A 27,788-nucleotide genomic window follows, 5' to 3' on the forward strand; every position below is an offset into this window, starting at 1 on the left:
CCGAACTCACAGAGGAAAAAGCTGGTGAACAATTTGCAGTTTGTTTGCTACCTCTTGGCGAGAGTAACACAGCCAGTCCCAGGAAATTGCAAGTTGAGAGCTGGGCTCCAAAAATGTGAGATCATCCTGGAGGTTAGGAGATGGGGTAGGGAAATGCCGAAGGGTATGACATTCTTGGACTTGCATTCTGAGTCCTTCAGCCTTTCTGGGCTTTCTGCAGAATTAGCCTCGGCAAGGGGGAGGAGGTGGACAGAGAGGTCTGACCAGAATCCGCCCCTCTTGGCATCTCTGAGGCTTTTTATACCAGTTGCTTAAGGGCAAAGAGCCAGATCCTGAGCCAGCATTGGTGTCAGCAGGGCCTCTGTGATTCACACACGCTCGGGCTCTCCTCCCAGTGTCAGGGAAACTCTTTTGAGGAATTTGGTTGCAAATTCAAGCATGGCTTGGCTGGGACAGAGTTGTCTGTGTTATGGGAGGGACCTCTTGGCTCTGGGGCTTGTTGTCGTTTGGCAGGCTCAACCTATAGCAGCCAGCCTGGGGGGATAGCACAGGCTTCTCAAATCCTCCACTTGGGCTTTTCCTCCACTTCCACTCTTCTCCAGGGACCTCCAGAGCCTAGCAAACCCTGGAGGTGGGGGAATCGGGTACTCTTCCCACATTCCAGGTCTCTTGGCCATCACTTGGAGCATTTCTGTGTGCATGCTTCTGTGTGTCACACTTATTTTTTTTCCTAGGGTCCCCTGCTTCATCATTATCTTAATCAGTGTTGTGTTAAGTTTCATGCTTCCTTTGACCTTTATTTTTGGCCTGGTTGTGCTGTTTATATGCCTCTGACACTTGTCCCCTGGTGCTATTGCCAGGGAAACTCAGCACTGAGGCCTTTCCCTTTTCCCCCACCCCCTTGTCCCTTTCTGTTTAATTTTTCTCTTTCTTTTTTTTTTCTTTTTTTTTTTTTTTCTTTTAACATGGTTTTCCTAAAAAGTTTTTTAATCAATCAAATTTGAGGCAGAAAATAGGCTTGGTCACGCCTGGTCCTTGGGTCGTGTGACACTCACTCAGGGTCCTGACAGCTCCTCAAAGGGGCACCCGGGATGAGGAGGGGGGCCACAGCGCGATTCCCCAGGAAAGAGCCCGTTTCCATGGCACTGCCCCCACCTCTCCGCCATCCGCCAGCCCGACGTGGGCCCGGGGCTCTTCAAAAGGGGCGTTGGGAAGCGGGCGTGTGTGCGGGGCCGGGAACAAGGGCGGCGCGGGGGGGCGGCGGCGGCGGGGGCCGCGCCGACAGCTGCCGGCTCTCTGCTCCGGAGCTCGTGGGGAGCCAGCGGGAGCCGCGGCCGCGGAGCCGGGCCCCCGCCGAATCTGCATAATCAGGGGCTTTTCATAAATGCCCCATTTTTCATCGCCAGCGAAGACGTTTGCTTGGGGAGAGCCGGTAACCCTGGCATGGCGGGACAGCGCCTGGCGCTCCCCGGGGCCGGTGCGCGCCCCTGGCTGCGGCTCCTCACGCGCTCCGCTCTGCCACAGCCCCGTCCAGGCCGGCAGCGCCCGACCCCTGCCCGGAGCTGCTCGAGCTGCTCGGGCCGCGGCAGGGCCCCGCTGGGGCCGGCCTGGAGCGGGTGTGGAGCCAGCCTGTGGCTGTGCCGGTGCCAGCTCCCACAGGCTCAGCCCGTGCCACAGCCTCCTGGCCACTGTCGCTTCTTCCTTGGGTCCCTCCTGATTTCCTCACCTTTGCTTCTCCCCACGCTGCCCTAGGAAACCACTCGCCCTTCTGCTGATTTTGTCCAAGGCTGTGCACCTGGGATTTTAAAACCCTTTTCTTTGCCCCCAGCCCCTTTCTCAAGCTTTCTTCTCTCCTTCTTCTCCCTCCTGTCCTTCTTTTCCCCATGCCCTTTCCAGTTCTTCATTTGTGCAGGGTCTTTTGCTTTCTCTCTTTTTTATAATTAATGATTAGCTTTAATTGGTTTGCTTAGGCAGCCTGACAGCAAATTAGCAGGAGCCAGCCCAGGGCTGCCGAATGCCAAGTTAGGGGACTGCTATGCTTTACAGATGCTGCGGCGGGAGATGAACTCCTTGGGATCCCCCCTTGGCACTCCCCTCCTGCTCTGCGGGGCTGTGCTGTAGCTGGGCTGCGAGCTGGGGTTTCAGGGGCTTCCCTGGTCCTTGGTGCCATCTCTGCTGGGAAGCTGGGGCTGGCAGTGGATGCTGTCCCTGGTCCTCTGTCCCTTTTCTGGCTCCAGCACTCCCAAAGTGTCCAGCGGACACTGAGCTGCAGGGTTACCTCTGTAATGGTCTGTGTCCCTTTCCTACTGCCCAGTGCTGGTTTTCCTCCTCCTTTTTGCATGATCACCTTTATGGAGCCGGGCTCTGCTCAGCAGGTTTGGGCAGAGGGCAGAGGGTAAGAGGCAGGGCAGGGTCTCCCAGGGAGCACTGTGCCAAGGGGACTCTCCAGCCCAGCAAAGCAGGTGGCTCTACCCAGTGCTAAAGGCAGGTAATGGGGACAGGGTGTGGAGAGAGGGGGGCTTTGCTCTTTTCCTCCTTTGCAGTGATTTCCCTTTGCTTTGCTTTTCTTTTCTTTGCCTTTTTTTATAGCTCCCATTTTTCTTTTTTATGAGAGAGAAACTGCAGGGTTCTCCCAGGGCTGGGAAGAGTGCTTGGTCCCAGGCTGCTCCCAGCCAGATGGAGGGGAAAAGAAGGGGGGCAGTGGGCCCATAATCCTGGGAGGAGAGTTTTCCTAGTTAAAGAGGATTGGGGATAGAGTCTAGGACATTTCAGCATGCTGTTTTATGAAGAAGGGGCAGACCATGACCTATTTGGGATGCTTGTGAATTTTCAGCACAAAACTTTGCTGGGAGCACTGGCAGCTGTGCAGCCCTGCAACTGGGAATGGAGTTGGTTTGTGCTGCACTGGTGGTGATGCCTTGTGATAGCAGCCAAAAAAGGGAGAAATGGGAAATAACACGACTTTCCCTCTGCTTCAGCCCAGGCCGTTTTGGCTGAGCAGTCCAAGATTGGCAGGAGACAATGGCTGGGTGAGGCTGCTCAACTGGATCTATAGAGCAGCCAGAATATTCCAACCCCTCTGCAAAACCAGGAAGGTTTGTTGGGCTAGTGACAGCAGGGTATGTTTCTTGTCCCCAGGAATCCTGGACTCTGTCACTTGTCCTTGCTTCAGGTGTTAAATAGGTGATTTGCCCTTACTGGACACCATTCCAACCCTCCAGCTGAGTGCTAATATCTACAAATGCGTTTTTATGGGATCCAGAGCACTTCTATAAGTGAAATCAGAGGGATGTGCTGTCTTCCTGGGATTTCTGTCATGGAGGAACAGCCTTTTTGTCAGTCACAGAGGTCCCTGCTGCATTCCAGATTCATGAAAGATGGAAGCCAGCGCAAACACGTCTGCTCTCGGATCTGCGTGTTGTTCAGCTGTGAGTGTACTGGCAAACACCATGCTGTGCTACCTTGCTGCAGCCTGGCCTCTTTCCCAAAGATTGGTATGATTATAGCTCACTCAGGTACAACACTGATAGTGCATGTAGAGACTGGAGGCGGCAGGGCTCCTTTGGGGCTCAGAGGCTTCAGCTGCAGGGCTCCCTCCCCTGCCCCTGCCCTGCCCTGCCCAGGACATATAGCTGTGCACTCCCCCACAGCTCTCGTGTCCCTTCCCAGTCCTGATGACACTCTCAGAGTCCCTCACATTGCTTTGCCAGTGTTTTGGACCTTAGCTGAGCTTTGGGTTTCTGGAGAGCAAGGCTAGGGGATGAGTTTTCCTATCCTGAGAGAGGAGGGAGAGGGATGAGGAGAAATGTGGGGAAAATATTTGCTAGAAAAGTCATTGAGACCTTGCCACCCATTTCACTTTTAGGTGGTCTTGGTTTATTCCCACAGTAGATGTCTCTGCAATAGCAGAAGATATATTTGATTTGTGGCAAAACTTCCATGTTCTGTGCACTTGGATAATCTCCTTTTCTTTTTCATACCTCACCCCCTCTGAGGTGGTGTTTTAAGACCCTTTTCACTTTCCTGTTTGCATCTCACTGCCCTTCAGTGAGCCACCTCCTCTGCTTGCTTTGCAGTCTATCAGATTTATTGCTGTTGCTATTCTGATCAGGACCTTTTCAAAACTTGGTAGTGCCACTGGAGTGTCAGGCACTGCACAAGGTTGAAGGGAGGCACAGCTTCCTCTCCAGGAGGGTGGCCATCCGTCTCCCTACTGTCAGAGCTGTCTCTTCCCATCTGATTTTAGCAATGTGGGTGCCAGGATTCACCCTCTCCCTTTGCAGCTTAGGGGCTCCATGATAATCGTGTAGTTTTGACAATTGAAGAGCCGCTGAGGGTCACCAGCTGTTTCCCTGTAGAGCTGCAGGGGGGAAACTGAGGCATGGATTTGAAGGTGCCTGAAGATGTCCTCAAAGCTCATGAAGTGACCCGCTGAGGGATTATCCCACCTGCGCTCCAAGGTTCTCATCACAACCCAGCGTTGCAAAGGAAACAAGGGGAGCACATGATGCCTCCTGTCCTGCCCTGCTGTGCCTTTGGCTTGTCTTGCTGCCCCTCCTTTCCTCCTCTTCCTGTGGCCCTCGCTGCCCCCAGCACATGCCCTGACTCCTGCCTGGACAGCCTGAGCCGGCTCCTTTAAGGCAGGCACGCCGGGGGATTGCGCGCGGTGCCAGCCTTCACTGTGAGTGCCTCTCGCGCTTCCCCCTTGGAAAGTTTCCTGCCCAATTGTTATGTGCGATCCGATCTGAAAGTTGCTCTCTAAGCTTCTTGTCACATTTTGACTTAATGAAGTGCAACTGGAGTGGGAATTGGGGTTCATCACGCCAGTCTCACTGCGCTCCCTTGTTGTCAGAAAACAGGGGCGGTTGGGGACCGTAATGCAACGCTGCAAGTCGTTATCATTCCGGTCAGTCTGTTTAACACAAAATTAAACAAAGAACTAATTAGTGCCTCATGAATTAATAAATGCGCAGTTGCCGGGTAGGAAGGGGAGGAAGGAAAAAAGGTTGTTGAAGGAAAGATACTGAAAAAGTCGAATTAGGATGTTGTGTCAAGGGGAAAAAAAAAAACTGAGTCCACTTTGGCGAAGAGTTTGGATCCATTGGTTTCCTTGGAATAAGCTCCCCTCCTCCTCCTCCTGCGTCCTGCATGTCTGCTCTGGAGCAGTGATGAACGACAGGCACAGGGAAGAGGCAGCCTTTTTCAGTGTTTCTTCAGGGGGGCTTACAAGAAAGATGGGGACAAACTTTTTAGCATGGCCTATAGTGATTAGACAAGGGGTGATGGTTTTAAACTAAAAGAGGAACAATTTAGTGTAGATATAAGGAAGAAAATTGTTATGGTCAGGATAGTGAGACCCTGGCACAGGTTGCTCAGTGAAGCTGTGTCTGCACCATCCCTGGAAGTGTTCAAGGCCAGGTTGGATGGAGCTTGGAGCCAACCAGTCTAGTGTAAAGTGTCCCTGCCTATGGCAGGGGAGTTGGACTATGTGACCTTTAAAGGTCCCTTCCAACCCAAACCGGTACAGGACTTTATGATTTTCCAGTGGTGTTCCCTAGAAGCTGCCTCTGGGATCCAGTAGCCAAATACTTACCCAAAGCAGATGTGGGAACTAAGAGGTGTGGGGCAGAAGCCCATCGTTGGAAAGGAGGGAGACTTCAAAGATGTTCAGGGTGAGCAAGTCTCCTCTCTTTGTCTGAAGGCTTTTTCCTGGGGAAGCCACAATTGGCACAGTAACAGTGTGTAATCTGAGATTAGCTCTGTCCAGCAGCCCTCCCCTGGTCCTGCTCCTCTCTGGCCCCTTCCCCGCGGAGGGTGCGGTGCTGGCCCTGGGCCCTGCTGGGTGCCCGCTCGGCCGCTCCCACAGGTGCTGTGCCGTGCCACGCTGCCAGGGAGAGGGCTCGGCTCTGGCACATTGTCAGGCAGGGAAGCAGAGCTGGGGGAGGGAAGAGTCCATCCTTAAGAGGACATGTCAAGTACAATTAGCGTTATCTGTCTAAATATGTACTGGGAACACAGAATACAAGAGGAGGCCTGGCTGGCTTTAATGGAGACATATGCAAGGTCATATTGCCTCATACAATCCCCCAATCTGATTTGGGGATTACACATTCTAAGTAAATTGGCGTTATTCCTCTTGCATCATTGATAAGCTGCGGCCAAAAGAAGAGGAGTAAAAAAAAAAAAAAACAATTAAAAACCCAATCCCAAGAATTGATCGTGCACAGGGGTTAGGGAGTGAAGGCAGGAAGGCAGAGAGTTACAGGCAGAGAGCTTGGGAAGGAGGGAGAGAACAAAAGAGAAGGAAGAAAAAAACAGTGTGACAGTGGCAGAGAAAGCAGTGGAAAGAGCAAGGAAAAAAGGGAGAACAAAGGGAAGGAAAAGGTGAAAGAAGGGATGCCAGAAGGACCGAGGGTGCCAGGGTGGGAGAAGCACCTCAGAGCAGGGAGCTGTTACTCCAGCTATGCCCTCAGCCTTTTTAGCGACAGGATTTGAGTGGGAAAGGAGGGAGCCAGGCTGGTTATGCACCTTCCTCACCCGAGGGGCTCTGTCCTCCTGTCCATGCATCCATCTGGGATATCTCACCAGCTCCTTCCTGCTCTGAGTCCCAGCCAACATGTGGCATCTATCTTTGGCAGTGGCAGAGTATAAGCGACAGGAGGAGGCCGTCCACATGCACAGAGTGCCAGGGCCCTGGAACACAGGGGTGAGCCATGGCAGCAGCACGGGGTCCCCTGAATCCCCCTCACTTTTGTCCTGCAAGGGGCTCGAGAGGGGCTCGGAAGGGCTGAGGGAGCGTGCGGAGAGCCGGTGTGTGGCACGGACAGCTGGGGGCCCTGGGCTCAGCCAGGGGCACGCTGGGCAGGACCTCGGGGCACTTTGTCATTCTGCTGCCACCCTGCGCAGCTGTGAGAGCTGTTTTGGCAGGGCTGCAAAACAGAGGCTACAGGAATGGGCCAGGCACCCCTGCCACTGTGCATGAAGCCACCCTGTGCTCCTGGCTGCCTCCCAGCTCTGGGAGAGGGAAGACCCTGTCTGGCTGGAGAGCAGTCTTCCCCCAGCCGTGAGCTCTCCTCCCACCCTGCCTGCGCAGAATAACCCACTCCAGAAGTCTCATGGCACGGCTTTTATGCTCTGTCACATTTTTGGAACATATGGTTTTAAATAATTCAATTTACTTTTCATGTATTTTGCTGTGACTTTTTTTCCGCTGTCCCTTTTCTCCTTCGTCCTCACTCTCTGCATTCTCCTGGGTGGAAAATGCACAGATGAGCAGATAAGTGGGTTCAGTGACATGGGACCTAGTCCTGTACCCCGTCATCTTGTGCCCCACAAGGTGTGCAAGGGAGGCCTCACCATGAGCACACAGGGGAACCTCTGGGAAAGAGGGGTCAGCAGAGGAAATGGGAAGATTGGTAAGGGAAAATCTGACATGGAGCAGAATGCAACCCTAGATGTGCGGGCAGAGTACGGAGCAGACCAGCACAAGGTGTGTCTCTGGTACCTGGGGAGCAGGATTCTGACCAGTAATGGCTGCTTTCTATGTGAAATTATTCCCAAACCTCATTAGGAACTTCTTGCACGGAGAAGTGTCGTGGGGTGCATGGCAGTGTGGGGTACAGCCAGGAGCAGGAAAGCATTTTGTTCCCTTGTGGAGTTGGAATGTCCCATGCTGGACCATGTTCTTACACAGCTTTTATGAGTCTTGGCTTTTACTCAGGTGTGCCCTTTGTGTTAACTGGATCCTTTCTTTTCTCACTCTAGAATGAAGTGAATTTAGACCTAAAAACGAGGCAAGAAAAGAGGCCTTGAAATCTCCGAAAGGTAGGAGAGACTTCAGACTGCAATGGGTATGTCACTATGCCCTCCTGGGTTCTCTTTTCCTCTGTGCGTCTCTCACACTTACAGCCTGCTCACTGTGGCCATGTCTGCACTAGACCTTCTGGGGCTGGACTGCTGTTACTCATGAAGAGAGAAGGAAACAGAAGAAGGTCAAGTGCAGACATGGCATATGTGTGTCCTAATCCTGTCTTTGTCTTTGCACAGCACTTGTTGTGGGCACCTGGTTTTGTCACTGAGGGTTTTCCTCAATATCTTCTCTACTGCCTCTATCTTTACAGCTAAAAAACTGTAAGGACTTTGGTGAAAGGGAACTGCTTTATCTTCATGCATGTGTGATGGGGGAGATGGATAAAAGGTCCTTTCACGAACAGGATGCAGTCTCCATCTACTGTGAAGTTTTGCTGAGCTCAGTTCACATAATTCAGATGGTGATGTGCATGTTCTCCTCCTCTTCTGGCACATTTTTATCTATTCAGACTGCAGAACCATGGTGGTAGAACGGAAGCATTTCCACGTGTCCAGCAGAATCAGGGCTTTCCTGGGTTTTCCCTTTACCTAGACCCTCATGGTCTGTCTTAGGGAAAAAAAAAACCCAGCTTCACAGTCTCCTATAGATTGGAGGGTGACTTGGCCTGTGCCTGGTATGAGTTAGAGGTCTAGAGCCCAGGGAAATGGAAGATAATATTGTCTCTTAAATGCCTTATCTCTGTGTGCTGGGTAAGACACTCCCTATGCCACCTCAGATAATGGTTACTGAGAAGTCCCTGCCATGCTGAGGCAGTTCCTGCTGTCCCTGGCTCCTCTTCCTTCCCTCCATCACCAGGCACCAAGTCAGGTCTGAGGGCAGGAGAGGCCGTGGGGAGGGTGGGAAGTGCCCTGCCCTGTGAGACATTGCTCAGCGGTGCCAGGAGCACCCAGTGCGGAGCGTGTGCTTCGAGCATCCCTGCAGCAGTGGGGACCCCCAATGCCCAGTTTTGGGGAGCACATGGACTGAGTCTGAGCAGCATCTGAGGGGCCCAGGCTGGCTGGGGTGGGAGGGGGCCCCAGGCTGGGCCGGGCAGTGTCAGAGGTGACCGGTGGAAGGCCAGTGTTATGTAAATACTGCTGCTGTAACATGGCAGGCCTGAATGGCCCTATGCATCCATCCATCATTGCTGGGGAACAGAAGCCTCCCTTGGAGCACGGGGGGCCAGCAGTGTGGGGCATGCAGACACAGGCAGCATGTGCCCTACTCATAAACTGTTTGTTTTCTTTTTGTCTCTCTCGTTTCGGGGCACCCCACCGAGAGCAACTCTCTGTTCTGTCCTTGCAACCTCTCCCCCAACCTTCCCCCCACCACTTCAGGCCTTCCTTTTCCTCCCTTCTTTCCCCGGCCCTTAAAAAAATGGAGGGGAAAAAAAGGGGGGAAAAAAAAAGTCCCCAGTTCACATTGCGGCTTCTTTCTCTGACTTCAAAGGCTCCTCATCATTGTTTGGGATCGGCAGGCAGTGGCCCTGAAAACGTGATCACAGCCAGGCACAGTGTAGGTCACCACTGAGCGCCATGCTCCAAGTGCTGAAAGGAACAGGCAGATTCTTCCCTTTTCATGCTTCACAACCCTGGTTACAGCACTCTGCCTCGCCCGTGTGCTCCTCGCTGCATGGCTATTCTTGCTCTTTTCTCCTCCTTTTCCTCCCGCCCTCCCTCTCTCTGTTTCTCTCAGGTCCCTCGTTTCTCCATTCGTTTGCTTTCATCCTGCCCCTCTCTGTGCCCACCATCACACACTTCTCACACTTTCTTCTCTTCTTTCCATTACTTTTCTATCTCACTGTCTCCTGCCTGGCACTGCTGCCACTTCTCTGTGTTATACGAATCACTGTTTTATTTCTCCCTTTTCCCTCTTCTAAAGGTCAGGTTGGAGGTTGATTTCCTCATGCTCCCTGTTCCTGTTTAGTAGCAGCCTTCCTCTGACATTTGCCTGCATTTCTGTCTTTGTCTGTGATATCTCACTCACTGTGCCCAAAACTATGGCAGTTCTGTAATTTCTGGATTAGTCCTAGACAGCTGGCAGCCCTCCCTGCAAAGGTGTGAGCCCACTGCTTTCATGTGCAGTGGGTTTTTGCCCCAAAATTTAGCCTGGCCTCAAATGGGGAGGAGCACACAGTGCCTACCATCAGTGTCAGCTTCCAAACTTGCTCTTTGGCTTGGCTGGTTACCCTGGAGGAGTGAGCACGTGGGGTTAGTGTTGTAGATGGATTTGGAAAGCCAGGCACTGACTTCATATATATCACAGGGACACACTTAAATCTTGTAGGTCTAACGTGGAACATGACACTGATGGTAGTGCTGAGGGCAGAGTTAGGCAGGGATAAGGCAGAGAAAAACAGGCCCAACAGTTTAATGGGCATCCCAGAACACTTCCTCAGTGGATTTCAGTGAGGGAACAACACTTGGTTGTGCTGAAGCTTGGGCATGTTTGGCAGCACAGTGAGCCACAGCCAGATGGAAACTCCCTGCCTGCAGAACATCTCCCAGCAATATCTGGAGCTTCATTTTGCTGCAGGGGAAGAGCCCGGGGCTCTGCACCCCTCCAGCACCCATCCAAGGAGCAGCCGCCCGCTCTCACCCCCGGAAGCAGAGATCATGCTGCTTGTGCCTCTGGTGATTTGTGAGGTTGTTTTAATGCCGAGGAGCCCACCAGGACTTGTCTCTTGCTAAATAGGCATATTAAGGGACATTGCAGCAGGGGTTATAGAGTAATAATTTGTTCTAATGAGCTGGTGTCACGTTCTCCCTGGCTGAGCTGTGCCCGAGCAGGAGCCGTGGTAGGAAGGGGCTGTGCTCGCTGACCTGTCAGCCCAGGTTAATGAAGTGCTGCTCTGCTCGGGGGTCAGGGAGCGGGAGTGCAGCCAGTCAGCAGCTCCAGGGGAGCTCCAGCATCCAGGGGAAGGATGGGCCTCTCCCTGAGCTGAATGCCCCGGGGAAGGCCTGTGCCATGCTGGACGGAGCAGCAGGATGTACATTATGGCACTGGGATCTCCATGCTGTGCTGGTGGCTTGAGTGCCACAACAGCCTCATCAAACTGTCTGCAGGCAGGGGTGAAGCTGCTGCAGCTGGGCTCTGGCTGGGGCTTGTCCTCTGGTCTTGCAGGAGAGCCCAGGCTGGCGCACTGGGAAGGAGGCTGGAAAAGTGAGAGAGCATCTAAGTTACAGATGCTTACAGACATGAGGGGATAGGTGCAGGGAAGTGGCCAGTGGTGATGACCAGTGTCTAATTAGGAAGTCTGCAGAGAGATGATGCTCATCCTTAACTTGTGGGCCGAGTGTATGAACAGCCAGAAGTTCTCTTTGTCCTTCCTGTTCCCTCTTTCTCCTCCCTTGATGCTCCCCCATGGCTTGCTGAGATCCTTTGCCTTGCAAACCTAATCAGTTTCTTTCATGCCTTCTGGGTACCTGGGCAGGAAGGATACAGGAACTTTTGCCAGTCCCCCAGCGATCACCCTTAGGGAGCAGGTTGATGGCAGGACAACCTGGGCAGCTGCAGTTTGAGCAGGGCTCCACATTCTTCAGGAGATGTTAGGAAAAGCCACAAACAGGGAGTCCTGGCCCAGCTGCTGCCTTGGGGACCCATGGCCTGCCTTGCTTCTGCGAATGACACCACCCCATCCGTGCTGGGGCAGGATGGTGCCCTTGGCCACACCAGCACCCTGAGGTCTACAGCACAAGTCCTCTATACCATCTTCCTCCTTCTCTTCCTCCCACTCTTTGCTCCCCCTGCTTCTCTTTGCTTTTCCCTGTCTCCATCTCTCTCTCCCTTTCATCTACTCAGAAGGCTTTACTCTACTTCCTTGTCACCCTAATTGATTGCATTAACCTTTCAGCGTATTGGATTTCCCCAGCACCGTGCAGAGAGCACTGTGCAATATGCTTATAATCCGGGCTCTAATGGACAGGGAGCAGTCAACGAGCCCCTGCTCCAACAGGTTCTGCTGACAACTTCTGTGGGAGGGGGAGAGGAGTGGACCAGGGGGACCTGGGGCATGGCTGTCCTGCAGCCTGTGCAGACCTGGCCTCAGTGCTCCCCCCTGAGCAGGCTTGTGTTAGCTTGTGAGAGTGGAGTCCTTGAAAAAGGATCCAGCTTGGGAAGCAGGGAGGAGATGTTATATTTGACCTATTACAGTAATTTTTCCTAGTGTTTGAGAACCATTCTTCTGTATCTGCTTGGTCTACAGTTTCCTTCCATCTGTTCAATACTGAATTAATGTATGCTTTACATTTAGGCACTTGTTGCTAGTGGCAGGATGAGAAGACAGTATCATGGAATCTTCCTGTTTTCTGCCTCTGCCTTTTAGGATGAGGATACAAGGGAGATGGACACTTTTCCTCAGATTTCAAAGAAAAGCATAGTAATATTGTGTTGATGAGAAGGACAGCACCAAGGTGCAGAGAGATCAGGAGACAGAAGCCCTGAATTATATCTCAGGCTTAGCCTTGGATAAATCCTTTCCCTCTCTGGTACCTCATTCTCACCTAGGATGTTGGAGGTGTTGTTTGGGTGGGTTGGGGAAGATGGAGGGCAGTTATTGCTGCTCACTGGGCAAGGGATGAGAAAGTCACTGCAGACAGGCAGTGAAGCTACACAGCCAAGTGTGACTGCTCACACTGCCTGTGAGGCAGGAAATAAACCCCAAGATAAGTAGCAGGAGCATGTGAGCCTGTGAAAGGCCTGGCAGGCTGCTGGTGGTCAGGGCAGAGCCAAGAAATGTTTTGGCATCCTTTTTTTTTAAAGGATTGCAGTGATGGATCTGCCATAGTCTCCTGGCCATGGTGCCCCCTTTAAAGTCTCCTCGCCACAGGCTCAGTTCAGCACAGTGCTCTGAGCACTAGGTTGAGTTTTGCTTAAGCCAAGATCATTTAAGCAAATATTTAGGAGTTCCATTTGACAAGGACCATGGCATGAGGCCCTTTTGTAGCTCTCCTTTTCAGATAGCATTTAGCGCAAGATGGTTCTTCATTTATGATTACAGCTCACACTGTAAAAACAGCAATAGAGGAAGGATTGCTGATCACTTCATAGGTCTTTAGTTCAAGTTACTTCATCTATTAGAAGCAGTTACTCCGAAGGTGCCCACTCTCCCAAGGGATGTTGAGAGCTGGCCTTTAGGAACTTGGCAAGTTCCTGAGCGCACCAGGAGGAGGGGACAGGGCCTGTACCGTGCAAGATAAAGGTAAACCCCCAGTTTTTCCAGGGAAGAACACGAAATAACAAGAGTCAGAGGGAGGAAAAACTTTATTCCAGGCAATCATTCCAAAAAGTGTGAGGCTCCTTATAAGCCAGAAGGTAGTTAGGGCAGGGACTTTTTTTTATATTAAATAAAGAAGAACTAGGAGCAGGAAGCAAAGGATGAGAAATCTGAAACTAGCTGGAGAGAAAGCGTGAGGGAGAGCAGCACCTCCTAAATGGAAGGGTAAACAGGCACTCCGAGGCATTAACTTAATTGATTGTTCTGCAACAGGCTGAACGCTGTGTTACTCTGTCACCGTGGCAACAACCCAAAAAAATTGTCAGCCTGTTTGGATGAAGTGAAGCGAAACATTCTCTAATTTGCGGTGATCCGGGTGTTTGTTTTCCTTCCGAAGAGGCGGGGGCTCTATTGATCTATTATTTGCACAGAGCTTTTTTTTTTCATGGTGAGATGGGGAAAGCAGGAGCCCTGGGGTGTGCTCCCGGGGCAGGTGAGGCAGCAGGGGTGTTTCTGCTGTCTCTCCACAGATCTGCCTTTGCAGGATGGCCATGCAAAGCCAGCAGAGGCTCCAGTGGTAGGAACCGTCCTGAAGAAGCTGGAGGACAGGGAAAAGTGTTTGGGTGTGAAGAATTTGTGCGAAAAGTGTTTGGCTGTGATAAACTTATGCCAGGGCTGCTGCTTTGGTCCATCCTGTTCCCATCCCTTTGGGGTCCTGCAGTTCACAGCATCGTAGAACCCCAGAGTGATGGAATATCCTGGGCTGGAAGGGATCCACATGGGATCATCAAACCCAGCTCTTGGCATTGCCCTGGACAGCCCCAAAAGTGACTCCAGTTCCGTCTTTATTGCAGTCTCGGGTGTTAGGTGGAGTCAGCAACAACTGCCTCAGGGACAAGAGCAGCTCCGTCCCCCTACCAGCTCCCTTTCCAGATCCATGCTATTCCGTGTTGTGTGTGCAGATCTGTGTCTATGCACATCCTGTGGGGATGTATCGTTGCACACTTGGGGGAGTGACAGGAATCGTGTTTATTCAGGGAGAGCTGTGGAATATGTTGGTGTCAGCTGCTGGAGAGTGTTGCTTTGTGGGGTATGCAGGGGGAAAACCCCACTGTATATTCCTGTGCTCTTCCTGCCTCCGTCCCGCATCCTTCCTCTGTTGTCCTAGGGGATTTTCCTCCTCTGTTTGTACTGGTTTTGCTTTATCACCCTTTTCCCCTTCTGTCTCTCTCTCCCCTTCTCTATTGCATTCTTTCCATCCAGTTTTTAACTCTTCTGCTCTGTTCCTCTTTTTCAGTGCAGATATGGGCTGGGGAAGAGTGACAGTGGCTCTGGGTGAGCGCTGAGGCTCTGTGTCCTGCCAGGGCGTCTGCCCCGCGCTCCTGGTGGGTGTGCGTGGGTGGGGGCACCCCGGGGGGAGGAGTGCTGCGTGTCTCTTTGGAGAGAGCCGAGCTGCCAGTGAAAGTTTGGTGGTTATCAGTGTCAGGAGAAGCTAAATAACCCTGTAACTGGTATGAAGGTGAATTCACGGTCTAGTGAGCACTGAAAATATGAAAGGGCTCTGAGACAGGCAGAGTGTGGAGAGGGGAATACAGCTCGCCCATGGCTCAGGGAGTGGTGTGTTGCTGGAGCAGTGCAAGGACATGTGCTGATGCCATCCAGATCATCAGCCATGGCAAACTGCCTTTGTGTGGGGCTGGACAGAGAGGCAGGGTGCTCAGTACTGCAAGTTCAGAGACAAATGAGACATGCACACACTAACATGGCAAGAACACCCTCAGAGAATGTCTGTGGGCAGCCACATCTGACTGCACAGCCCTGTACACATGTGGCCAAGTGCCCACACAGTGCCACAAGGCCGTGCACATCCATGTGCATGATGAGCAGACAGCCGTAGCCACGCAGGCAGGTACACATCTCTGCGTGTTGTCCTGTGTAGAGATGCTTCCACAGCTCCATGAATACGGGGTCACAGGCACACCCAAGCTGCCGGTGCGGCGCTCTGCCACCTGTGTCAGCTTGCAGTCATGCCAAATTCCTTTTTGGTGTAACTACGCTCCAGTCAGGCAGCACAGATGGATTTATCCCGGCATATCTTGGATGTCTGTGTGGTTACCTGCTCTGAGCAGGAGGAGACTTGTGGGAAATCTATTGTCCTTCCAGCTGGGAGAGGCTGATGCTTTGGAGAACCAGAAGATGTGCAGAGAGGAAACCCCCTTCAGCTCTTCACCTGGAGCTGGTAATCTCCTTGCACCAAATCCCTGGAACAGGGGAATTGCATTTGAAGCTCAGCCAGTGGTGATTTAGTGTTAGACATTTGCAAAAGAGACCTTGATTAATTCGTAGTAAAATCAAGCAGCACTTGGGTGCCAGCAGCACATTCCAGGGTGAGACAGGGACCAAGGTGCGCGCTGGGCAGGCTGCCAGGTGCCTGAGCAATCCCCGCGGAGGTGGCAGCGCCATTCAACCCACAGCCTCTCCCTGCTTGGGCTTCTTAATTATTAATTTATTTTTCTCCCTTCCTTGGCAAAAAAATACTATTTGGTAACGACCTCAAATTGCAAAATGCTGATGATTTGGAGAATGTGTCACAGAAGCTCCAGGGTGATAAAGGGGAGACGAATCCCAGCCAACAATCCGGCTCAGCCAGTTTGCCTATTTATTAAAGAAAAAGCCCAGATCATTAACTTTTTTGTTGTTGTTCTGTTTGCGGGCAACTCCCTGCTGGCAACTTTCGGGTGCCCAGTAAATTAAACCAAGTATCGGCCTGGTTCAGGGCAACCTGAGCTTCTATTTAGAGCTGTGAGAAAAAACTGGCTTCGTTTATGTTAGCACGTGAATAAACCCTTTAGGGTACCATGCAAAAGTTCTCTCTGGCATAAAAGCAGTGTCAGAAAATCCCTACTCTTGCTGCCTGGTGGAGGGTCAGGTATTGTAACTGGAGAGCTGCGCTTCCCTTCTCCTCCCACTGCTTGTTCACACAGTTAATTGCCCCTCGACACCTCACTGTGCCATGCTGTCCCCAGAGAAGCAGGGCTGGAAGAGAGCATCTGTAGGCACAGGCTTTGTTGGTTTCCCCATTTGCCTGCTTGGTTCAGTTGTTGAATAAAGAACAGTTTAGGGATGGGCTTGCCTGCCTGGTGCCTCTGTGAACTCCGAGAGTTCCCTGTGCTATCAGGGAAGGGTGATTATATCCCCCTCCTCTGGAACATCCCACGTGTTCGCTGAAGTAGTGCTTCAAGCTAAATCAGTTTGCTGAGGGCTCCAGCTTTCCTTAATTCAGTGTCAGGACCAGGCTTGCATGGCCATTATTCAAGAAGTTTTATCAGAAGCACAAAGCTAGCATCTGCCCTCCTGCTTCCCTCTGGGCATCACCAGCTCTCCTGCCCTGGCTTTGGCACATGGAGACTCGAGGGACTGCCTCCCCGAGCCCATTTGCAGGCGAAGCTCGTTCCAGCTCCTCGAGAGTCTCGGCTGTTTCACTGGCTGCGGGAGCACGGTGGCTTGTCGCCGGTGCCTGGCACAGCAGCTCAGAAAACCTGCCAGGAGCGAGGAGCTCGTGTGGGAAAAGGGAGCGGAGACACTGCTCAGATTGCTAGCCTCTCCCCTTCCCTCTTCCAACCCAGCTCAGCTGAACTAGGGCCGGATTTTAAGTTTTAATCTCAGCTGATATCCACACACTTTCTCCCAGAGGTAGCCACCTTCTTTCCTAGGCCTGGCTCATGTCCCTCTACACTCATTTCTCTGGTGAAGCCTGCCCAGACCCGTGTTCACGTGGATGTTGATGGGAGAAGAAGGGTATTTTTCAAGGTTTCTGCTGGGTTTTTTTCTTCTGAAATATAAGGATGTGCAATTTTTTTTAGTTTCAATTTAGCATTGGAGAATTTTATAATTTAGTAATTAAAATCTCTGATAGGCTTTAGAAATTGCAGCTAATTGAATTTAATGGGAAGATGATTTTCAATTTTATTTGATTACCCGGACCCCTGGCATTGGTATTTATGGGAAAAAAATGGGAAATGTGCTGTGTGGGCTAAGATGGCATAATTGAATTAGGGCTAATCGGATTTCTTCGTCATGAATTTCACTATAATTTTCCTATAATTTTCCATTAGATATCTAGTTTACAAATATTCACAAAGAAATGAAGCTCTTTCGGAATGGAGATTGCTGGCTAACAGGATTACAGGGACGATAGCTCGGCATTGCCAGCCCGGGCTCCTTCAGTAATGCAATCGCTGCGTCTGCCTCACACTTACCGCCCGCCGCTGCTCCCGCAGCCCGGCCCGCTGCCAGGGCCGCGCTTCCCGCGGGCTGCGCGGCGGTGTCCCTGTGCCCCGGGGACACGCAGGATCAGGCACAGCCAGCCCCTGCCCGGCGGTGTCCCTGTGCCCCCGGGACACACAGGATCAGGGACAGCCAGCCCCTGCCCGGCGGTGTCCCTGTGCCCCCGGGACACGCAGGATCAGGCACAGCCAGCCCCTGCCCGGCGGTGTCCCTGTGCCCCGGGGACACACAGGCACAGCCAGCCCCTGCCCGGCGGTGTCCCGGTGCCCCGGGGACACGCAGGCACAGCCAGCCCCTGCCCGGCGGTGTCCCTGTGCCCCGGGGACACATAGGGACAGCCAGCCCCTGCCCGGCGGTGTCCCTGTGCTCCCGGGGGCACACGGGTGCTGTGCCGGGCACACGGCGGTGTCCCCGTGCCCCCGGGGGCACACGGGTGCTGTGCCGGGTCCCCGCCGGCGCTGCCGTGCCCCCGCGGCGGTGGCGGTGGCGGTCCCGCCTCGCCCGGAGCCGTGGCAGGCACGCTGGCCCACCGCCCGTGTCAGCAGCGTTGACGCTCAGGCAGCCCCGTTGCACAAGCAGGGCCAGCCCACGCGGATACACGCGTGCTGCATCGCGGGCAGCTCTCGGAATGCACCACCACCAGCTTGCTTGGTGCGAGGGGATGCTTTGCCTTCCCTCGCTGTGCCCTGGTGAGGATCCTGCTGTCACATCCCAGAGGAGGAAGAGCAGTCAGTCCCCACTGTGTGCAGTCCTGGGTCTGATGCCCATTTCTCACCTCCTCCATCGTCTCCCCTCATTGTCACTTCTGATGAATGAGTGACTGCTCCTTTGGGGACAGCCCCTGACGGTGCTCTGTACCTGCCTCAGTGCCCTGCATGGGAGCAGGGGTGACAAGGGCTCTGCCTGTGATGGGCAGGTAGAGCAGCACAGACAATGCGCCAGATTCCGTCTGCCTTCCCTCCTTTCTCCTCTTGCCCGTGCCCAAGCCACATTTAATCCAGAGTGAATTTATGGAGACCAGCCCTGCTCCACAGTGTCAGAGTCCTGTAAAATCGGGCCTGTTGACCTGACCCATCTCTGTCACTTGCTGGGCTGCATTTTGGGAGCCTTTACAGATCTGCCCAGCCCATGTCAGGATAGAGTTGCTGGGGGAGCAAGTCATTGCCCTGTAGAGTAAGTAGGGTGGCAGTTCCTTTTTACCCAGTGCCCTTTGACATCTGCATGTCATTAGACCTTCCACATGTGTCCAGAGCAGGACAGTCTCTGCTAAAACATCCATGACAATCCAGCCCTGTCCTGGCAGGACCGTGCACAGGTCTTCCTGTATCATTGCATTTACACGACTCCCTGTGTATGCACATGGCACGTGCTCATGCTTTCATTTGCGTGTCTCTGCAGGAACACAAGCTGGCTTGCAGATCCTCTGGACAGAAATCTCCATTTCTGTTGGCGCTTGCCCCATGCACTGCAGAAATAGGTCTTGCCCAGTCTGGGACCCATCCTTGGGCAGCAGTTTCCCATCCCAGCTGTGTGCTTTGCCAAGCCCAGGCTCAGGGGCTTTGTGGGGTTCAGGATGGTTCAGGGTGGTGGTTGCTGGTTTTGCAGGCAGAGCACCTGTTTTTGAGTGCCAGGTCCCTTCCCGATTGGACGTGCTGCCTGGGTACGACTATGCCCTTACCTCCTCACCCTGAAATCCCCAGGCTGCACTTTTAATTGCTGCAGTAAATTGTAACTAATTGTTAGTGCATTCAAACCCCTGCCACTCCTTCCCCCCAAGTCTTCCTGGGCCCCTGTGGAGCACATGCCGTGTACGTTCAGGGCCGTATGGCCCGTTCCCAGTACAGTCATTCCCTCTGGGCAGTGGTCAAGAGATGAGCAGCACTGGCTTCCAGCAGATGCTGGAAGCTGTGGGGTGCCTGGAAAAGCAGTAGCTACATGGTGGGGACCTGGTATCAAACTGTTTGAGGCCAAAGGAACAGTAAATGGCAGAATTGCTCCCAGCAGAGCCTTCCCCAGCACGCTGAGACTTAGCACAGCTGCTTTGGCAAGGGGTTCTGGGAGCCATGTGCCAATAATGTGATTGAAACTGAATTGAGAAGGAAGGAGGGAAAGAGAAGGAAAGGGAAAGAAAGCATGGATTGTCTGCTCCTGCCGCCCAGGCCCCGAGGCCTCTGGGCACCTCCCTTGACGAAACAGAAATCAAACAAAATTACAGAAATAGGGCAGGAGGATTTGCCTAATAGACTCCCCGAGCAGGAGCAGGAGGAGGGGCACAGCACTGCCAGATCTCCAACCTGCAATCTGAGAGCCAGCGCCCTGATCCCACATGAATCCAGAGCACAGTCCCAGGCCCCCAGGCCAGCTCCAGCTAAAGAGGGAGAAACTGCCAAGAAAATGGGCTAAGCATAAAAACAAAGGTAGAAGAGACACAAAAAGGGGGATGTCCCACATCTCAGTGTGACTCACCCCCTGCTCAGCCCTGGCACACTGTCTGTGGGGAAAGCATTAAACTGTAATAATAATAAATTAATCATCCTTCCCCCTCCCATTGCACTTTTCATCTGAGGATCTCTGAGCACCTGGCAAACATTAATTACCAAGAGCTCCTCATGCCCCTGGGAGGGTGGAAGGGGACACAGAGAGGTCTCTTCACCTGCCACGGAAGGGCAGATGTGGCTGGAGCGGATGGGGTGGCTCTCGCCATGGCACGGAAGCAAAGTTCAGAGCAGGGTGAGGGGTGCTGCCTTCCCTCGAGTGCTCCTGGAGAGCAGGGGGTCCGGGAGCCTCTTCCTGCCAGGGCACGGTCAGAGGCAGCTTTTCCTCAGAGTGGATCCATACCCTGAAGGGATAAGGGAAGGAGGGGAGGTGCTACCCTCATGGGGGGCACAGGAGCAAAGAGTTTCAGAGCCCTTGAGAGAGGAAAGAACCAACCTTCCTTAGGTAAGAGGCAGAGGAGGGAGTATGGGGAAATAAAACCTGATCCTGTGACAGGAGATTGCTGAGATAGGAAATCAGGCCTTGCCATTGCATCAGCTGCAGGGCGTGGATTTCACCTGAAAAAACACCTTGGCAAGTCGTTCCTGCAAGGAGGAGTGGGAGGGACAGTGGGAAGTCTGTGGAGGGGATCCTCCAGGTGTGTTTAGGTTGTGTGTGTGGGTTCATGGGTGTCATGGTGTATGGATATGTGTGTATTTGAATGTCAGTGAGCACAGAGTATCATTTTCTTTGTGGAGGGCATATGCATGTTGCGTGTGCATGCTGGGATGGGAGGGGAGCATTTGTATACTGATGTGTGAACGTGCTCAGCTTGGTGCACGTAGAAGAACAGGTATGTTCAGAGGGTCTGTGGGGCTGTGTATGCGTAGTGACAGACCCGTGTTAGAAAGTGTGTTCTTCTTTGTGAGGAATTGGAGATCCAGCGGGGGCCCGCTTGCTCAGGGAACAGTGGTGGTGAGCAGAACTCCCACCACTTAAGTTCACAGAAGAAGCAAAAATGAAGTATCTGACGTAAAGTGCAGTGAACTTATGGGACCTGTCAGCAAACTCAAACCTGGAAGGAAGTGTTGAATCCAAACTGAGCTATTACAGAGCCTGCACCGACAATTCTGGTTCTGTCCATTGCTTCGCAGGGTGGGATATTCCTTGGCAGGGGCTGCAGTGCCTGACTCAGGTGTGGGGAGCGGGGCAGGCTCTGCTGAGGATTGTGGGTGATGTCGGCTGGGCGTTGGGGCCGAGGGAAGTGCAGACAGGCAGGATTTTAAAGGCAGCACGGGGTGACAGTGCTGATCGGAGCTGATGGTGTGGTTAGAAAGCAGTGAGTGGGGAAGTCGGGGCAATGCTGATAAAGCAGGAGCTTGGCTGCGCCGAGTGGGAAGGTGAGTCCCGTACAGGGCTCTGCTCAGGAGCGCTGCTTGGCCGGGCAGCCCCCAGGCAGGGCACACTTGCCTCCTGCCTGACACTGTTGTCCCCACGTGCTTCCCGGCTTGGAAGGTCCCTGGGTGGCTCCATTTCACTAGACTTTGTTTAGATTTTTCTCTGAGAGGAGCCAGAATATTTGTGGTTTCCACAAATGACTCCCCTCTCCTCTTCCCTCTCCCTGCCCTCTGGCCTGCATTGCTGCCTGTGCGTTTTTGTCCATGCAAATGCAGCACTGCTGAGGTGATGAGCTACAGTTTGTGTTGCGTCTCTGGGCTCAGGACACTATCAGGGTGCAGCACATCCTGGTGCATGGAGCCAAACACACCTGGGCTCCTTCCAGCCCTGTGACTAACCTGTCCAGCCACTTCTGGCGAGTCACTTCCCTCACTAGTGCCTCAGTTTCCCCATCCCTAGTGGGGTAATGATGCTGGCCTCCTTTGGGAAGCACATTAAGTTCTGCTTATAAAAAGGATTTAAGAGCTGGTAAGTCCATGGGCAGCTCTGTGTGAGCCCCGGTGAGGAGCCCAGCTCTGCCAAAATCCTGGAGCCAAACGTGGTGTGTTCACAAAAACAGCCTACAACCTGCTCAAAATACCTATTTAATCAGGTAAATAATCTGCTCGTTTGTTTTAAAGAAAGAGGCTTATATCTGTGTTTACCCAACACGCCTCTCAGAACCTCCCTCGCATTCTTTGCTACTTAGAAAAATAAAGCCAAAAAAAAAATGAGGAAATTCACTGCAAAAGGGCCCCCTTCCCCCCGCCTCCCGTGGGCCCGGCGTTCGGGGGCAGAGCGCCGTGATCTTCCTGAGGGCAGGATGCGCCCGGGGCTGTGACACCCGCAGGTGGCGGCCACCAGTGCCCCGAGGGCTCCGGTCCCCCCCGGTGCGCGCGGCCGAGCCGGGACCCGCGGGGGACGGCGGAGCCGGGGCAGCCCCCGCGCCCTGCCCGGGTCCGGCCGAGCCGGCACCAGCGCCCCGCTGCCGCTCGTGGCCCCTGCGCCCCGCTCCATCCCCCCGTGGTTTGCGGTCTGCTCCGCGCCGGCGGCTCCGTCCCCGCCGCTCGGGGGCTGCCGGAGGCGGCCGCGGGGCGGGTGGCGGCGGGGCCGCGGCGATGGCAGCGGGGCAGCGCGGCCGGGCCGGTCCCGGCGGGCGGCCCTGCGTGCGGGGCAGCCCCGCGCTCCTTCCCCGCCGCGCCGGGACCGCCGCGGGCTGCGCGGGGGCCGCGCCCCGGCTCCGCCCGGGGTAACCCCGCCGCCGCTGCCCCCCGACCCGACCCGACCCGCCCCGCTCCGCTCCGAGCCCAGCCGAGCCGTCCCGGCCCCGCACCTGCCCCCGGCGGCGGGCCCGGCGAGGGGGCGGCTCCGCCGGCCGCCAGTCACCGCCCCCCGCGCGGCGCGCCCGCCCCCGGCCCCGCTGCCAAAGTGACTCGGGGAGGACCGGCACGGCAATGACATCAGTGCTTTAAACAACTTGTTATTCGGGAGCAATCAGCTGCAATTAGGTATTAATTAAGTATTATGAAAGTTGATTATTTAAGTGAATTCGGCTTTCGTCTCTCCGACTATGGTAAGTACAGCACAATTGTCCTTTTCCTGCCCCCAGCCCCCCGCCCGCCTCTCGGCGGAGCCCCCGGTCGGTGCGGCGGCCGGTGCCGGTGCCCCCGCGCCGGGCGGAGCGGAGCGCAGCGCTGTCCGCGGCTCCGCGGCCGTGCCGCTCCGGGCGCGGGGCCGGCGCTGCGGGCAGCGCGGTCTCTCCGGGCGCGGGGCCGCCGCCGCCGCACCGAAACTTTTGTTGGCGGGTGCGCGGTGCGGGGCTGCGGGCCGGGCGGAGCGGGGCCGCGCCAGGTGCGGTGCGGTGCGGGGCTTGCCGCTCTTTCACTTTGCTTCTTTCACTTGTTTCACGGAAGTTGCTCCCGCGCCCGCCGCCGCTTCGGCCCCGCTCTCCCGGCCCCGCCGAGGGCAGCCGGGGGCTCTGCTCCCTCCGTCGGTCCTTCCCGGCAGCGCGGCCCCCGCGGGCCGGGGCAGCGGGGCGAGGGGCGGGCTGGCCGTGAGAGGATGCGGAGGGGAAGTTTATGGGGGTTTTGAAATGATTCTGCCTTTGTATTTGTTGTAAGTTGTGTGGGTTGTTTTCTCTTTCATATTTCCCCCCCCTCCTGTGCTCTGGCGTGTCGGTGGTAAAGGTTGCTTGTCAGGTTCCTGTACTGCCTAAATGAAAAGGAATTTAATTTATTTGGGACAAGGCAGTGTCAGATGAAGAGGCTGCTTATTACATTTAATGAGTTGTTTTTTGGTTTTATTCAGCCGGGGCATATCTGGGATGGGTTTGTTTTTGTCCTTCCATGTGAGGTGTATGAGACCTCCCCCACCCCTTCACATCCTGCAGGGAGGAGGAAAGGTGGCCAGGCTGGGGCAATGTTTTGGTTTTAGATTACAGGCCCTAGTACTGGGGTTGGGTGTGTTTTTGATTGCAGCTTTTTGTGGCTTGTCCACTGGTTTTTGATCAGGTATCAGGATGGGGAGTAGGCTCTGGCCTGGTGCTGGGCTGGTGGCCGTGCTGGGTGTGATGATGGACAGGTCTCCATCAGGCTGGAGTGTGATTGCAGCCAGGAGCTGCGGGGCTCAAAGTGTTGGTGGGTTTTCCAGCCCTTGGACCGTCTGGATCAGAGTCTCATTTAGATTTGACAAAATGTGCGAATTCAGAGTTTGGTAGGAATCTGTCCCTTAGGTGATGTTACCTCTCTCGTTGGGACCAGGTTCCACCACCATGGCCCCGCACTGGCTAACACAACCCCACCTGCTCCTCCAAAATGGTGTAAACCATTCTTCGCCATTTAAAAACCAAATGGCAGCAATGAGCCAAACAGGCCTGTGCTGGCAATGTGCCATGGTCCAGGTAATTACTGCCAGAGAGTGTGTGTTGTTTTTTTTTAATAAGGAGTAAGATGGTAATAAACTGGTTGATGATTGACTGGGCCTGAACTATGTACTCTGATATTGTTAGTGAGAGGATAATTTTGCCGTCGTTTATTCCATTTATTTACTTATTTCTACCATTGACATCAGGAACCAAGTGGCTCCGGAGCCACTTCCACCTGCGAGCGCGACTGTGCCAGCTCTGCTTGGGTCCAGCCGTGGGCGTGCGGCTGCCTCCCTTCTAGATCAAGAGGCCGGGATGCTGCGTGGGCAGCTCAGGAGCTAAGGATGCGGTGGAGCTGCAGGAGGGAAGCGCTTCCAGGCGCGGCGAGCGGCGGTGAGCCCGGGCCGTCCCGGGGCGCAGCTGCCCCGGCGGGCAGGGCCGTGCCCCGGCGCCGCAGCGCCCTCTGCCGGCGGAGCGCTGCCCCGGGGGGCTGCCCGGCCCCCCCTCCCCTCCCCGGAACAGGGACCCTCCTTCGCTCCCCGGGGCTGCGGTGCTCAGCCCTGCCACCGCTGCGCCCAGGGGACGCCTGGCTTCTGGTCCCCGGTGTGGGAACCCGGGGCCGCAGTGAGCCATGGAAATGAGGATCGGGGAGATCTCTTTAAGTCAGCATTATGATCTGTGTGTGGGTGAACCCGTCTTGTCATGATCTTGGGGCAAAGACCTGCCCCATAATCACCACCTCTAACCCTTATCTACTTGGGCCAGCTTATCTCCCTCAGTCGCTGCCTCTTGAATTCTCTCCAAGCCCTCAGGCAGTGGCTCTCCAGAGGCAGTGCCCGAGGGCTGCTCATACGAGCTGCCAGCTGGCAGAGGCAAGTCCAGAGGGGTTTCTTTCCCAGAGGGACTCGGTATGTGGGGTCTGACAGTCTGCCCTTGCTGAGGGCTTTCTCAGCTCAGTCAATCCATGCATGAACCTCCTAGAACCAGAAGTGTTAATAAGGGTTAAGGGCTGAAAAGAATTTGTGGACTGAGTCCATCTGCACAGGAATGTGGCAAGATGTTCCCTACATGTGACTTTCTGGGAGTCTGGTTTTAAATACCTTGACTGACTGGGTACTTGTCACTTCCTTTGGGACACTGTTCTCCAGCCTAGTTATCCTTGGTATGAGATTACAGGAACGAACCTCAGAATGTTGACCAAGACACTTTAAGGTAAATGGGCAGAGGAATACCCAATTTCCCACTCAAAGGGTCATTTTGTGTCTTTGGCTGTTTCAAACAGCAGTAGTGATTTGACAGTGGAAAGAAACACGTTCTTTGGGCTGGTGACAACTTGTTTGGGTTTTTTTAACCAGATTTTTTGGGAGACTGGCTCAGTCAAGGTTGGTGTCATTCGTGAGCTCATGCTCTGCAAAAGGTTCCCGGGCAGTTGGTTTGGGTGTTCATGTCCCTTTCCAGTAGTTCTATGAGATACTTGTTGGGTGGAAAGCATTCAAGGGCTTAAGCCTACCAAGGGAAGATTGCTGCTTGGGAGAAGGGTTTAGCAGGGCAGGGATTAACCTTCCCAAAATGGAACAAGCAGCACCCAGCTATTACTTGGAGAACATGCTTCAGAGCTGCTTGAAGTCCATAGGAGTGTTTCAACTGCTTTGGCACTATAGAGAGATAACTCACAAAAAGGCCAGAAAGTTGATCTCTGAGATGAACTCCTGTTTCCTCACCTGTTCTCTGTCTGCTGGATCTCATGAGTCCTTCTAAACCAGGTCTGCCCCTGACAGAGTGGGGCCCACTGATGTGTGCAGGTACTACACAGCTCTGCTCTGAGACACAGAGTCCTGGGGGAGAGGCAGCTTGTACTGAAACTGGCTGGGAATGGTACGGGTACCTCGACTGGAGGGGATCACATATTTGATGTGTAGTTTCCATATCATCAGTTTCTCTTTCTGTTTTGGTAAACTGTTCATGCTTCTACCCGGAGTCCTCTTTCCTGCGATTGGATCTCTGGGCTTTGCCTACACAGCCTTTTCTGTCCCACTTTTTGCACTTGGCTGTCCTCCCAGCAAGAGCCTTTGTGGCCACTTTGACTTTCCCTCTGACATCAAATCGTACCCTGGGATGCTGTGCAGCCTACGGTTTAGGCGCCCTCTGAAAAGTTGGTTGAAAGTGTCTGGAAAGTAATGAAAAGTCCTGTAGTAGCTGAAGGTAACTATTGCCTGTGCCACATCTCCCACCTCCACCTGGGCTCCTTCCCTCCCTCCCAGGGTTGGAAGATGCAGCCGTTCCCAAGGCTTGAGAGCTCAGGTGCCACCCAGGGCTCAGCTCCCAGAAGTGCTGACATTGCAGAGGCCGTGCTGGCCGATCCAGCTGAGGTTTGGGAGAACCAATGTCCTCGTCCTCAGCTGCACTTTGCAGAGCTGAGAGGGGGCAGAGGAGGCTTGGCTGGGAGCAGGGGAGGGGCAGAACCTGCAGCCAAGAGTCCCACGCGGCACCGTCTCCTCCCCTCCGGTTCAGTGCGGACTGGATCAATTTGGACGTCTTCAGCAATAAAAAATGCCGATGTCGTCCTAATTCACTAGGCCCCGAGATGACAGCAAATTTACATTTTTTAATTAAACTAGCAGCCAGTTTTTATGAGAGGGGGCTGGGTTATGCAAATCAAATGGTTGTGTACGAAAGATTAGGAGAGTTTGGGAATAAATTCCACAAATGCTAATAAAAAAAAGAGAGAAAATGAGAGGGGGGAGAGAGAGGGACATTGTTCCATTAGCCCCTTTTAGGCTGATTTCCCTAGGGAGAAAGCTATGGGGGGTGAGAGATGGAGGCAGCTTTCAGAGACAGGTAAAATCCATTTTGAGGATGGAGAGCTCTTTGGACCAGGACCTTGTTGCTCCCTGTTTGTCTCCGAGGGCTTGCAGGGGAGAAGGAGGAAGAAATTGGTAACAAAAGAAACACTTGCTGGTTTCTAATCCCCATTCCTGCTTGACCAGTGATCCACAGGCTGGAGCAGCAGCTGGGACTGGCTTGAGGATGTAGAAGGTGCACAGTTCCCAGGGGCTGGAGGGGCGCAGGTGGGTGAAGGGCTGGGCCAGGTCTCCCTGGTGCTGCGAGAGGGTGGATGTGGCAGGGCAGTCCCTGGATGGGCAAAGCCCAGGGGCTGTGCAAAGCTGCTCTGGATAGGGCTGGTCTTTGGGCTGACAGATGGTCACAGGGCAGGGCTACAGCTGGGATTGGTACCCCGGGGCTTCATCTCCTTTGTGCAGCTCTTGTGGGTGGGCTTCTGGTCCCTGTCAGGAGCTGCTGGCTGGAACAGGCAGTAGCAGTGACCACAGGTGAGGGTCTAGGCTGCTGTTCCATGTAAGCACAGGCTTTGTCTGCAGAGCAGAGTGTGCTTTGGGGTGGGATGGTGATGCTTTTCCCTCACCCAAACTGTGGAGCCCCTCATTGCCCATCCATAGAGATCTCAGAGGCTGACTCCAGCTGTCAACATCTCTTTCCAGTGTGTTAACCTGGCACCAGTCTTCATCTCTTCCTCAAGGGACTTTCCATCTTTCTTCATAGTAGTGATTCCAGGAAATAAAAGTTTGTCAAGTCCCTTCAGGAAGAAATAGTTACAGCAAACAAAAAACATGCGTTTCACTCACGTAAAATATGTTCTTGTATAA

General features: G+C 53.9%; 1 protein-coding gene across 25 annotated transcripts in view; it reads left to right on the forward strand.

Annotated features, from left to right (window-relative positions):
- The window catches only part of CASZ1 (castor zinc finger 1), a 192,573-nt gene that overhangs the window by 84,270 nt on the left and 80,515 nt on the right, over positions 1-27,788 (forward strand). For 14 of the 25 annotated variants that reach the window (XM_038159655.1, XM_038159656.1, XM_038159658.1 and 11 more), the window contains one exon: positions 7,765-7,850. In XM_038159655.1, the coding sequence (XP_038015583.1) occupies positions 7,847-7,850 (4 nt within the window). In that variant the 5' untranslated portion in view covers positions 7,765-7,846. Of the gene's footprint in view, positions 1-7,764; positions 7,851-22,653; positions 22,837-27,788 lie in introns of those variants that run through there. The other 11 variants (XM_038159640.1, XM_038159660.1, XM_038159648.1 and 8 more) reach the window with 4 other exon arrangements.

This window comes from Motacilla alba, chromosome 21 (genome assembly GCF_015832195.1).
Source record: "Motacilla alba alba isolate MOTALB_02 chromosome 21, Motacilla_alba_V1.0_pri, whole genome shotgun sequence".
NCBI classification, from domain to species: domain Eukaryota; kingdom Metazoa; phylum Chordata; class Aves; order Passeriformes; family Motacillidae; genus Motacilla; species Motacilla alba.